The sequence below is a fragment of the Ipomoea nil genome, unplaced genomic scaffold, assembly GCF_001879475.1.
Source record: "Ipomoea nil cultivar Tokyo-kokei standard unplaced genomic scaffold, Asagao_1.1 scaffold1043, whole genome shotgun sequence".
Classification (NCBI taxonomy): Eukaryota; Viridiplantae; Streptophyta; class Magnoliopsida; order Solanales; family Convolvulaceae; genus Ipomoea; species Ipomoea nil.
Genome location: NW_017617471.1, coordinates 14,217,177 through 14,230,854, shown reverse-complemented (window position 1 = coordinate 14,230,854; position 13,678 = coordinate 14,217,177). Strand labels below are relative to the sequence as shown.

The 13,678-nt window shown below is 35.7% G+C and overlaps 2 protein-coding genes across 5 annotated transcripts; both read right to left on the bottom strand.

The window, feature by feature from the left end:
* Positions 1-319: 319 nt before the first annotated feature.
* LOC109181787 (pentatricopeptide repeat-containing protein At1g62670, mitochondrial-like) lies at positions 320-4,409 on the bottom strand. Of its 3 annotated transcripts, none has more exons than XM_019331701.1 (3): positions 4,311-4,409; positions 1,918-4,219; positions 320-664 (listed from the first exon to the last, which is right to left on the bottom strand). In XM_019331701.1, the coding sequence occupies exon 2, from the start codon at positions 4,148-4,150 to the stop codon at positions 1,988-1,990; it is 2,163 nt and encodes a 720-aa protein (XP_019187246.1). In that variant the 5' UTR covers positions 4,151-4,219; positions 4,311-4,409; the 3' UTR covers positions 320-664; positions 1,918-1,987. The 3 variants fall into 3 exon arrangements, 2 of the variants coding, with proteins under 2 accessions (XP_019187246.1, XP_019187245.1); XM_019331700.1 differs by adding an exon at positions 1,051-1,161 and having other exon boundaries at positions 1,918-4,405; XR_002054272.1 differs by lacking the exon at positions 1,918-4,219.
* A 1,601-nt stretch (positions 4,410-6,010) lies between these two features.
* On the bottom strand, positions 6,011-13,451 carry LOC109181788. Of its 2 annotated transcripts, none has more exons than XM_019331702.1 (3): positions 12,975-13,446; positions 7,716-9,027; positions 6,011-7,231 (listed from the first exon to the last, which is right to left on the bottom strand). In XM_019331702.1, exons 1-3 carry the CDS (start codon positions 13,249-13,251, stop codon positions 7,051-7,053), a joined length of 1,770 nt encoding a protein of 589 aa, XP_019187247.1. In that variant the 5' UTR covers positions 13,252-13,446; the 3' UTR covers positions 6,011-7,050. The 2 variants fall into 2 exon arrangements, with proteins under 2 accessions (XP_019187247.1, XP_019187248.1); XM_019331703.1 differs by having other exon boundaries at positions 7,138-7,287; positions 7,663-9,027; positions 12,975-13,451.
* Positions 13,452-13,678: the final 227 nt, after the last annotated feature.

Below are 13,678 nucleotides of genomic sequence, written 5' to 3'. Positions count from 1 at the left end.
TTATGCATGATCTTATAATCGGAATACAAGTTAAAAAATAAAAAAAAATAAAAAAAAAATAAAAATAAAATAAAAAAAGATTCTACAATTAGAATGCAAGTTTTAAAAATACAAAAAAGAATAAAATAAATTAAGACAATTGATATTAAGAGTAAAGATGAAATTCATAGGTAATGCAGTGAGAAAGTCCATTAAAACAAAAATTAAGACAATTGATATTAAGAGTGAAGATGAAATTATTAGATAAGTGAGGATGCGATGGAAATGAGGAGACAATGAGATGAGGAAGGATAAGGCTAAATTAATAGAATTATACTGATTTAAAGTAGGTAATAAGTTTTATAATTATAAATGTAATCATCAAATCCTATATTTGTGTTAAGTTGTCAAGCAAATAATGTCTATTATAACTTTCATTATCATTCTTTGCTTCCAGCTTACGTTAGACTAATCTTAAGCCCTAGGCTATGATGGCACCGAAAGCCATTTCTTACACGCAACTTCACTGGGGGACAGTTTGCTTCTGTGTGTTGGAAGGGATCGCCATTGGAGTAGCAGACACCAAAGCGGATGCATGGAAGGCGCTTTGGACAAAATATTTGCAGCTATAGCAATGGGGATAGCACTGCTCAGAATGATCGATCCCAAATCGCCCGCTCTTGTCCTGCATAGAATGCGTGACTTAGTTGTTAAAACTTAACAGCCTCAAGCAAAGCTGTTTTCTTCAACAATAAAGACAAAAATGGAAAAAAAAGGATAACATATTTGAAATAATATTGTTTAGCATAACAGACATAAATCTTCAGCAGGCATGCATGATATTGTTAGTTCTCGTGCATCTATGGTCGTACTGGTATTCATAATGACCTTTAAACAGAACAATGGGGAAGAGGATCAAACATGCCTATAAACCTAACTTGCTAAAGGGGATTCCAGTCAATTAAGCTACAATTTATTGTAAAATTATAAAATCTAATCAATGCATGACATGAGCAAAACCACATTCGACCAGCAATACTCTAAACAAGGGCAGTACTTTGGCGGGGCAACCCCAGCCAAGTTGGTCAGAATGTTGACTTGGTAAACACAAAGTTACAAGTTTCACTGCCACCGGGAGCGGCCTATTGGCCTTCTTATTTGAGTCAGTCAACTATGAGCAACCTAGATGGCAAATTATATCGTGCACCAGGACGCACAGGCCAAAACGACGTTTCTCGTTTCTGCCGTCAACTTCTAAAAATAAAATAAAAAAATTTCATGCTTTGTATGTACAAAATTGTATAGTAGAATACACATAAACTCCTAACATAATAAACATAATCTAAGTATCTAACATAATACATAATACACATAATCTTTTAACATAATACACATAAACTCTTGACATAATACACATAAACTCAAGTGTTAAAAAAAAAAAAAAAAAAAAAAAAAAACTATAACGGGATTGGACGGACGGAACGGTGTCCATCGCGTCAACTCCCCACCAACTTATAAAATCATCTTCGTTTTGGGCCAGGGCGCACAATGCATTGTGCACCCTGGTACACGATATAACGATTGAACCTAGACTAGTTTACCTCCTTGTGGTCCTTTTTCGGGTGGAGTCACAAGGTGAGTGTTCACCCTAGGGCAGAACTTTGGCAATATAGTTGCTTCCTTTGATCCGGATAGCACATACTAATCTATAATTTGGTTCTCGAAATATAGTATGACATATCACACTAACAACGACTAGTTCGTATGAACATGACTATCCCAATTTGCATGTGTCCGTATTCAAACAGAAAAAATACTCAACTTTACGATTCTCAGAAGCTAGGATTCAAGGCATACTTAAAACAAATAACGCAATACTAATACAAGTAGATTATCTATGTTAGATATGAACATATGTACGGAACAGTGAATTTTTACCCCAAAAAGGCCCTATAAGCAAAGGGAGTGGTAGCAATAATACTAGCGGCAATATTATCCCCGGTTAGGTTCAGAATTCCGCTAATCCTTCAGCAAGTATGCTGCTAACTTTATCGTCACAGACACATATTTCAGTATCTTTCTCAACAGAACCCATTATCACAGCATGAGTAACGGCATCGGGAACCCAACCCTTTTCCAACATCAAGTCCAGCAATCGACACGCCTTGCTTCGATATCCCCCGCTCCAAAGGCTTTTAATCAACACGTTATACGCCGATGAATCACACATTCCGAATTTGGACACGAGTTTATCTACTACAGGCAAAATCATGTGCAATTGAGAGTTTCTCGTCAAGTACGAGAGTAGATTAGCAAGTGTTCCGGGATTTGGCGATAAACCCTCGTTGAGCATCGAGTTCAGTAATAGAACGCAATCTTCTGAACGACCTAGCAAGCCCATGCTCTCTATTATCACGCAATACGTTTCCTCGTCCAGAGTGCACCCTTCTACGGTCATTCTAGCAAGCATTACGAGGAGATGGTCTACCTCGCTTTGTTTAGAGAGCCCTCGAATAATGCTGTTGAAAGTCACAGTCAAAACGGGTGTTCCAGAGTAATAAGCCAACGATAGTAATTTAATTGCCCGAGCCGTGTTTCCACAATCGCAAATGCCCTTCATAAGCATATCGAACGATATAGACTTGAGAGCACGCCTCTTACTAGCCATTAGGGAAAACACTTCGGCGGCTTCTTGGCCCCTCTTCCACCGGCATAGACACTCGACAAGTTGACCGTACGACTCGTGATCGAGAACCCATGATTCGGCCCGTACTTTTCGGAACAATGTCAAGGCATCCTCGTATCCATCGGATAAGCATTTACCGATAATAAGAGCAGAATAAGTAGCAGCATCCGGGGTAGCCGAAGAAACAATCATCTTACCAAGATATTTCACCGCATCATTCATCCTCTCGTTTTCACATAAGTATCTAATAACGATATTCCAAGACCGTACATCTGTGGCATCCTTCTCAAACATTTCACCGAACAGATCTTTTGCAGCAAGAAAATCACCGGCATTAACATATGCTTCGAGAAGAACATTATAAGGAGAAGCACTCACAACATTAAAACCATCCAAAAACTTCTTAGCTTCTCCCAACTTGTTCGTTTCACATAACCTGTCAATTATACTTGCAAGAACACACTCATTAGGCACGAGATGACTACAAATCATCTCTTCCACAAGTTGCACCGCATCATCCATGAGAAAATTCTCGCACAAACACCGTATCATAGACTCATAGATCGACGAATTTGGAGATATCTTCGAAGATCTCATCATTGCAAACAGCCTCCTCGCTACCTCTAATTCATTCATTTCACAAAATACGGGCACTATAGAGGTATAAAAACTCAAATCAAGTTCAGATCCAGATTTAAACATTTGATCTAAAACGACAAGCGATTCACCAACTCTATCCCGGGCAACAAGTCCACTTAAAACTATCTCAAAAGTTCTACTATTAGGTTTACACCCTTTCCTATCCATCCTTCTGTACTGATCCAACATCGAATCGACCCGATCAGCCTCCAACAAAGCCTCCAACAAATAATTTAGTGTATCGGTGTTTGGTACAATTCCACCTTTCACCATCTCTTTATATACATATACTACATCCTTAAAATCTTTCTTTGCCTTCACAAGTGCATCCATTAACTGATTATATACACTTATAGATGGCTTAGAACCACAGAAATGTAAACAAGAAACTATACATAAAGCCTCACTAAGCCTATGATTCCTAACAAAAGCATCTATCAAAGCCACAAGAGCTTCTTCGAAACCTGGGCATTTTTCCCTCATCAACTCATTACAAAACCCCTCAACTTCCTCTATCTTTCCTGCCACACCCAATTTCAAGATTATCCTATAATATGTATCAGCAGTGTGGCGAAACCCCTTTTGAAGGGATGCCCATTTGAACAGCTTCAACGAAGATTCCAAATCAGCGGTGGAATCAATAACATTGATTAAGGTATCCGGGAGAAGCTTATTCCTCAAAAGTTGAATCTTTGTTTGAAACTCAGAAACATTGGGCGAATTTCTATCGGTTTCTCGGGGAATTTGGACACTATTTGCACATGAAAGGGAAGAAAGATAGAGACTTTGATAAACCCATACCGGAATTTTCTTGGAAAGGTTTGAAGCTGAGAGTTTTACAGCCATTAGGGCTGATTCTGAAGAGTTGCAATCTCACTCCAAACACTATAATTGACTGTTTATGCATACATGCGTCTGTATAAACATAGACTCCGTATTTATACTTCTTTAACAGTAGCTTTACTCAATTAAGAAAAAATTAAAACTTGAAAGATCGAATTTTTACCTGAAAATTAACTTGATAAATTTCAGAATGAGAGCAACTTGTTGAGAGCCAATTCTATGCTTTCTCGCTCTTCTAGTTTTTTCAAACGTTAGTTCTGCACCGGAGGGGTCCAATAGTTGAAATCAAACCTTCTTCCTATAACTAAAAGTAAGTGTTAATTCTCGGATAAATTTGTATGTGAGACTATTTTACGGGTCTTGTCAAGTTATAAAAAATTAAATTAAGGGTCACACTTATATGATGACAAATTATATCGTGCATCCGAGTGTATAATGCATTGTGCGCTTTGATCCAAAATAATGTCGTTTTGTATTTTTTTTTTTTTAAATTTCGTTTTCCTTGTCTGATGTTAACTTCTTAAAAAAAATTCTTCATGTTTCAAATTACATAATTGTATAATAGAATGTACATAATTATATAACGGAATACACATACACTTTTCCCGTGTCTGATGTTAACTTAAAAAAAAAAAAAAAAAAGTTCTCATGTTTAGAATGTACATAATTGTATAATAGAATGTACATAATTATATAACAGAATACACATACACTTTTCCCGTGTTTGATGTTAACTTCTTAAAAATAAATTTCTCATGTTTCGAATGTACATAATTGTATAATAGAATGTACATAATTATATAACAGAATACACATACACATTTTTGAAAGGATAATACACATAATCTAACATAATACATAATATACATAAATTCTTAATATAATACAGATAAACTCTTAAAAAAAATCTCCTATTTTGAAAGTACATAATTGTATAATAGAATGTACATAATTGTATATATAACAGAATACGCATACACCCCGTCGCGTCAATTCCCCACACAACTTAACAAAATGACGTCGTTTTGAGCGGGCAGGGTGCACATTGCTATATGCACCGTGGTGCACGATATAACGATTGTTGTATTATATAGTCTTACCGATCTTTATTCGTGAGATTGGTCCCGGTCCGGTCTTATCAAAATGAAAATAGCATACTTATACTGAAAAATGTAATGCTAATTAAGAATAAAGTGTTTGTTACTTATCAAAAAGTGTTCTGCCTCCATTTGCTGGTGCGTGAGACATTTTCCGGTAATATTTTCCAGCCAAACTTTCCAAATCAGGTCATCTTGCATTTGCGACCCTACTGTGGTTTTCTCATATTTTTCTTACAACTATGACAAAATGTAAAATTTCAAGCAGTGTACTAAAGTCTGCTTGGGTCACCAAAAATCATACTCATATTGGTATAGCATTCGGAAGCAACTGATCACAAATCTGGTAACCTTCTTTTGTCTCCCATATTGATTTCTCATACTCTCTTCCTGCTGTCACAATTGGTAATGGGTCAAAAAGAAAGACCATAGGAATTAGAAAGTTCTCATTCATTCCTTATCTTTATCCAATATCCTTTACATTCCTGGTTATGTTCTACCAATACCAAAATAGATTGCGCTGCTACTATTTCACCTCTTGGTATATCCCAATCATTAAATAATAATTAAAAAAAAAAAAAAAAAAAAAAACTAGTATAATTGTACATATAAACATTGCACACAGACAAGTACCCTATCAAGCCTATCTTCCATATAACCAAAATAAAAGTGAAAGAAAAACAACAACAGGAACAGCTTGCTCTTCACTGCACAGACACACACAAGGGCAAGGCTGAAAACAATAACCATATAGAAATGGTTGGCAATAATCCCAGAAAACTAGAAAACTTATTATTAAGTTACAAGATACAAGCATAAAACCAGTTCATACAGCATATATCTACAATACATCTCTAAACATCACAAGGAAACAGCTTTTAAATCCAAAAGGATACTACCAATCTACCACCATATGGTTCTCTACTTTCTTAGTATGCCAAGCTCAATGTTGTACTTGATTCATCTATTGGGTAATTGCTCAACCTCCAACACACTGTAAATCTTAGATTTCTGTGGTCATTTCTCTCTACTCTCTTTCAAACTGTAAATCTTGAATGTGTGATACAGATAGAACAGTCCAAATCTGCTCAAACTTCCCAGAAGATAACATACTAATTTCATCACTTTCTTTCCTTTTCGCTGTGTCAATGTGTCCTCCAATGAGCAAAGTACTGAGATTTTCCACCTTCTGCTTCAATTAGAATAATTCAAATACAAACTGCAAAACACATTTTAATTTGGGTTCGTGCTTCTCTGACATTCCTAGATCCAACAGAAGACCACAAGCATATACATATATATACATATATACATATACATATATATTTGTATTACTGTCTATAACCACTTATCTCCTCTGAGATGAATGGCTTCGAGATTTATAAGCTCCACCAAAGTCAATTAGGATTCCTCCTCAAACATGTTTTTGAAGAACGTATTCTTTTTGAGTTCTCCAACGGCAACTCCCTTGTAGTAATTTCCAGATATTTGATGCTCGCAAATACTATGGGATGATGGTCAAGACAACAACCTCAGTGGATTGCCCGGTTTGCCACTGACCAAACCGTCTTTATACTTCCCCGAGGTAAAAATAAAATAACAAAAAGGAACAGCCAAAACATTATGCACCTACTCTATATGACTTAAATTTTGAAAGAGCTACTTACTGCACTTTTCACTGGAAGGGCCAAAATTTTACCGACTTAAGCTCCAGCTAGTAAGCATCATGATAGGAAGCCATAGAGTACCTAAAGGCCCTTCCCTTCCATAACTAGTTATCAACAAGCTGATTTTGGGATGTTGCAGCTAACTTCCCTGGATTAGGGTTGGGTTAGTCTCTGCAACAGCAATCTTAACTGGTTGCCATCCCGATGGATGATGTGCGATCCATTTCTTCATATTGATAATCATGTGCAAGATCTGAAGTATTTCACCAAGAGATAGCTCTTTTAAACTCATCTTCTTTATAACAGTGGCTGCTTCATACCTTAAAAAGATAATAATATGTCATAAATGCAAATGTAATACAGATGAAAAGATTTTGGTAAAAACAAAACAAAGAGTTAATATCATCTGAGGTCCTCCGAGTATAGTGGTTTTGCCATGTTTAGTCCTAAACTTTCAAATTTAACCATTCATAGTCCAAGTTAACTACTCATGGTCCTTCAAGTTTCGAAATTTAACCAGTTGTGGTCCTCTTGAAAGGACCGTGGTTGGTTAAAATTTAATAGTTGAAGGACCATGGGAGGTTAACTTGGACCACGAATGGTTAAATTTGAAAGTCAAAAGACCACAGATGATTAATTTGAAAGTTTAGGACTGAACGTGGCAAAACCACCATACTCGGAGGACCACAGATGGTATTAACTCACAAAACAAAATACAAAAGAGAGAATCTCATTCGTAGTACAATTAAATTTCCAATAAAACAAAAATTGAAATATGGGCAAAGTGCTAAAGTAGTTTTATACCTGCAATGAGTAGCCAACAAGGCAGACTGTCCAGCAGAAGACGATAGAAATTTCTGGATTTCATCCCAGATTTCTGTTGGATACTCCTTTTGATTTTCACCAAGTGGATTGACACACTTCCACAATCTCTCATTCTTACGCACATATAATTGTAAAGCACCTAAGTTTTGCATTACTACCATCTGATGTTCAACTGCACTCTCGAGAGCCTTCTTAACATCAGTATCACGATAACTTGGATCTCCATAATGAATACAATCAGCAATGTTCGCCTCAGTTGGCATAATCTTCTCATTCTTTAACGTATCCAAGGCAAGTATGATAACCCCCATAAGGCTTAGCACATAATCGGAAGGGTTTGTGGAACCTCCCCACGCACCATTAACAGATACATTACTACTGCCAATTGCAGTGGAAGGCGGTGGCAAAATCTCTTGCCCAGAGAGTGGATACCTGTTTGCTTCTTTCTCACTGTAAAATGACTGTTTCTTCTGAGGTTTATATACTTTCGGGGGGCCATTCAAGTTTAGATGGTGAGAAGAATTAATATTGGGAGTTGGCCTCACCTCTCCTCCATTACTTGGTAGTGGTGGCGGGGGTGTGTTTGGCCTCATTGGCATTGTTAGGCAATTTTGATAAGGGTTAAAAGGGTTACTAGGATTCACCCAAGAAGATCCAGGATAAATGATATTTGGAGAAGTTCCAGGTCCTGTGAAAGGAATTCCTGTATTATGAGGAGCAGATAAATTTTGAGAATCATTAAAATGAGTAGGGTACCCTTGTCCTTGCTGATTAAAGTTCACATTAATATGGTCTTCTTGAGCTCCCACCACTGGACTTGAAGTTCTTGGCAAACTGGGTAGAGTCACAGTTCTCCGAATTTGTTTGCTCTTAAATTTAGTATCTGGACCCCTTCCAAGATTCCCAAACTTCTGATTCACTGCATAGAGACTTTCATGGAACGGATCCGCAGATTGGTTGGAAATGCTGATGGGCATAGCTAATGTCTCACAATTCGAAACATTTCCAATGCTGTTAGTGACAAACTGCTTCGATTCGATGTTAGTAAGAGGTGGACCTCCTGATGAAAGACTTGTCCAGAGCCATACATTCTTTGCTGCAGCAACAAGTGCTGCTGATGCTTTTTGAGGTTGTGCTAGAAGAATATTATATCTACGCATTCGCAACTGATGGAGAGCATTTGAAAAATCTCGATCACCAGATATCAACAAATAATTAGCAGGAGCAGGATTGTCCACTGCCCAAAATAGCATGTCCACCAGAATCTTCTTATCACTGGCATCTTTAACACCTGTAATGCATACAAAGTTAATAGTCAATTCAATGAGCAGTCCATGAAGAACAAGATATGATGCCTTCTAAAGAACAAATAACATTTAGTAGGTCATTATAACACATGAGCAGTCAACATGCTTCAGCATTTAAAGTTATACTAACAGTCAGCAGTGTTGCAAAAAATCGGTCTAGGCAGCTGCCTAGGCGCCCCTAGGCCAAGGGGATTTTACCCTTAGGCAGACATTAGTCAGCCAGCCGACTAGGCAGCCTAGGAGCCCGAGTCGGCCAACTCGGCGCCTGAGTCGGCCAAACTAGGTGCCCGAGTCGGCTAACTAGGCGCCCTAGTGTTTTTTCTTTTTTTTTTTGTGCTGTTTTTCTTATTAATTTATTATATTATTACTCGGCTGCCTAGGCGCTAAGTGCCCCCCGGCCCCAGGTGCCCGACTAGTGCATAGCGCCTAGCGCCTTTTACAACATTGCCAGTAAGAGGAAAAAAAGACCATAACAAAGAATTGTCCAATAAACCTAAATGATCAATTGATAATTGAATGTTAAATTTGCGTATTTAAATAGGCAATTCTAAGTTTACAAATGCAAGATAATATAGTCAAGATTGATTATAATTGTCAATAAAATAATTGTATAGGTATGGTTCAAACCAAATACGGGACATAAGGGAGAGCAAATAAAAATTAGGGCATAAAATATTAAATATATACTAATATTGAAGAGTTAACTGCTGATTGCCAAACAAGGACATTTCGAGATAGTTTCTCACTTCAATTTGTTGTGTGATTTGAATACTCTTTTTCTCAATAAATCTTCCAAGTAGTTAATATGTTGGCTTAATTATATTTTTTATTTTTCTATTTTTTTAAAACTATTATTATTATTATTATTATTAATTAATTAATTAATTAATTAAATATATATATACCCTTAGGTCATTTTACATGTTAATCTAGACAGCTAATTTTTTCAAATATGTTTTTACCAACCGTTGATATAATCCGCTGGTCAAATTCGCTAATATAATCCGCTAACGCTAACCGCTAATTGCTGATTGTCAAACAAGGACATTGCGAGGTAGTTCTCACTTCAATTTGTTGTGTGATTTGAATACTCTCTTTGTCAACAAATCCTTCAAGTAGTTAATATGATTGACTTTATTAATTATATTTTTTAAATTTTTTCATGGTATTAATAAAATACTTGGTAAATAAATATATAGCATTATTTTGTATTATAACTTTGATATTTAATTAAAAAATAGTGCACAAAAAAATAATAGACAATGTAGTGAATATAATTAATTGATGAATTTGAATATAAATCATTTTTACATTGGAGAAAAATAAAGACAATATAACTAATAAAATTATTTCTCTCAATTAATTTATTGATAATGAATAATTTTTTTGAAAGACATTGTAGGGACAATGTAGCGAATATAATCAATTGATGAATTTGAATGTAAAGAATTTTTATATTAGAGAAAAATAAAGACAATGTAACTAATGAAATTATTTCTCTTATTTAATTTATTGATAATGAATAATTTTTTTGAATAAAGACATTGTAGATACATAATTCTAAATTAAAGAAATGAATATGTATTATTTTTTTTTGTAGCTACTAAATCATTATTTAATTTAATAAGAGTAAAATAGAGTACTAATTATGCCAACTTTGATTGGGATGAAGTTCAAACCTAAGACATTTCTTATTGAAATCAATGAGTAAGTTAACGGTGAACTAACAAAATTAACGGAAAAGATAATATTTAATGGAAAAGTTAACGGATAATCATATTCATTAAGGATAAATTAAGAAATCTTAAAGAAAAATTAAAATCTGATCAATCTGAGACATTCATTTGATTAAAAAATTTGACCGCCATTTTTCTACCCATTATAGGCCTAACTCTCTTGGGCTCTTATTAGTATATATATATATATATATATATATATATATATATATATATATATATATATATATATATATATATATATATATATATATATATACTAATAAGAGCCCAAGAGAGTTAGGCCTATATATATATATATATATATATATATATATATATATATAGGCGGGTTCAGGTGCGGCAGTGTCTTACGGTGCGGTTATTTCTTACGGTGCGGCAACACCAATAGTTCAACAAATATGCACCATCAACGTTATGAAAATACACCACACAAAACAGAGCCCTGCATCACCAAACACACACCATTAGGTGTGAGTAAAAACACTATACACTGTTCGGAAATACACCATTGGGGGTGGTAAGTTATATGGTGTATTTTTTTGAGTCTGTTGTGTATTTTGTGATGTTTTATTGCATTTCATTGTGGTGTGTTTTTATTACACTGTTGGTGCATATTGTTAACACTGTTGGTGTATTCTGGAATTTGACCGCACCGCCGCACGGTAAGACCCCGCCGCATATGAGCGCTCTTATATATATATATATATATATATATATATATATATATATATATATATATATATATATATATATATTAGATAAAAACCTCCCTATTTCTCACCAGTCAAGAAGATATTCAAGCAAACTAGCTTGATAAAGATTGACACGGAGGCTAGAATCTACCCAACTAATACAATTCTGGACATCCAACTTGGATGAACTAATTAGATCTTTCCAAATATACCTTCCAAAGATTCAAAAAAACTTATAAAAGCACAAAAGCAAGGGATCAAGAAAGAAATTGTTAATTCTTCAAAAGACAGCACTCCAAGAAATGGAAATACTGGGAGCTCCAAAGTTGCAATCACAACAGTAAACAAATTAGAGGATCATTGTTTAACTTGAGCCATGTAAAGACATATCAATATATCAAGATCTAAAACAAACATAATATAGCTAAAATATTCCAGTCGTTATATCGTAGACCACGGTGCATAATCAATTATGCACCGCGCATCAAAACGGCGCCGTTTCTTTAAGCAAAGAAACAACGTGCTGTTAGTGTTAACGGAGTGACACTACAGTGTATCTAAATCGACACTGCCTCACGTATTATTTTTATACTATCAAATGAAACTGCAGTTATATCAAAATGATACTGTAGTTGTGGTGAAATGAAACTGCAGTATATATAAAATGAAACTGAATAACATTTCACATATTTGAGTGTATATTGTATAATGAAGCTGTAATTATATCGAAATGATCATGTAGTTGTGTTTTAACGAAACTATAGTATATTATTTTCACATATTTGAGTGTATAAATATTGAATGAAACTGTAGTTATGTTAAACTGAAACTCCAGTGTATACAAAATGAAACTGAAGAACAGAGTTATTTTTTGCGGAAACGAATTCCGTTTCTTTTCATTAAATAAAAAGACGTGAAGAACCGAGTTATTTTTTGCGGAAACGAATTCCGTTTCTTTTCATTAAATAAAAAGACGTCGTTTTGATGCGCGGTGCATAATCGATTATGCACTGCGGGACACGATATAATTTGCCAAAATATTCACTTAGAAAGCTCTTCCAATTCTTTCCCAAAAGAACCACACCCCCTATTTATGAAAGATGAACTATCCATTAAAAAAGCAGCTCTATAAGAATGAAATATTTAAAAAAAAAAAAAAAAAAAAAAAAAAATGGAAAACAACACTAAGAAGTCAAAGAGTAACAATAAAGTTTCAATTTTCACTCAAGCAAAACTCCTGAAGTCCCTACATAGATATCATCTGTGCAGCAAAGCTCATCACAAAGAGATCTAACTCATCAGCAAAGATTAACCCTTCACTCAAAATGATCACAAAAATAATAAAAGTTATAAATTACTTGAATCCATTTCCTCCACACAATAAAAGTCAACGAAAATCACAACCCACCTCGATCACACAACACTCTCGCTCCAAAACCCTATAAGCTACACAATTACACAAAGATACAGGCATCATCATCATGAATCAGAGTATATTACCTGCTGGGACGTGGTTGAGGGCGATGCCAGTGCTATTAAGGGCCTGCTGAATTGAAGGAGAGATCTTGGTGGTGTCGCCATAGGCGGAGATGGAGACAGGCCCACAGTAGTTCATCGCCACCAGCGCGGAGCTTATGTTCTGTGCAATAGCGTGCGGGTCGGAGCCCCTGGGCACCTGGCAGTTCTCTATGTCCCACCACACCGAAATCCTCTCAGCTGCGTACAGCGGCTCGGCCACGCCCTTGGGCGGCGATCCTACGCCGCCGGAGACGCTCATCTAATCTAATCGAGTGTCGGCGAAGAATTAGAAAGAGTAGACTAGTGAGTATGAAGGTATAGTGAGTTACTGAGTTAGCAGCAGCGAGCCACGGGTGGGAAAGACCAAAGTGGGATAAATATGGTGAGTGAGTTGAAGAGAGAGAGAGGATTGGATTGGATTGGATTGGAGGAAAGGTATTGCCGCGTGAAGAAGAAAGGTCGTGGGGTCGGCTTAGCGCGTTGGTGGGAGATGGAATTCTCTGCTTCGGGCTATGAAGTTACGGTGGTGGAACTTTTGGAGTGAAGTTGGAGTAGTTTATTATACAATAGATCCGGATTTACTTGCAACGTAGATTCAGATTTAAAATACACAGTTTACATACTGAATGTTTACAATTTGAATTGTGAATATTTAATATGTAAATTGTAATCATTTAGTAGGTAAG

Coding starts and splice junctions, on each gene's coding strand:
- LOC109181787 (XM_019331701.1), bottom strand. CDS start 4,150: ATGGCTGTAAAACTCTCAGCTTCAAACCTTTCCAAGAAAATTCCGGTA.
- LOC109181788 (XM_019331702.1), bottom strand. CDS start 13,251: ATGAGCGTCTCCGGCGGCGTAGGATCGCCGCCCAAGGGCGTGGCCGAG. Junction 9,028..12,974: donor CCTCAACCACGTCCCAGCAG/GTAATATACTCT, acceptor TATGCATTACAG/GTGTTAAAGATGCCAGTGAT. Junction 7,232..7,715: donor TTGTTGGCTACTCATTGCAG/GTATAAAACTAC, acceptor TATCTTTTTAAG/GTATGAAGCAGCCACTGTTA.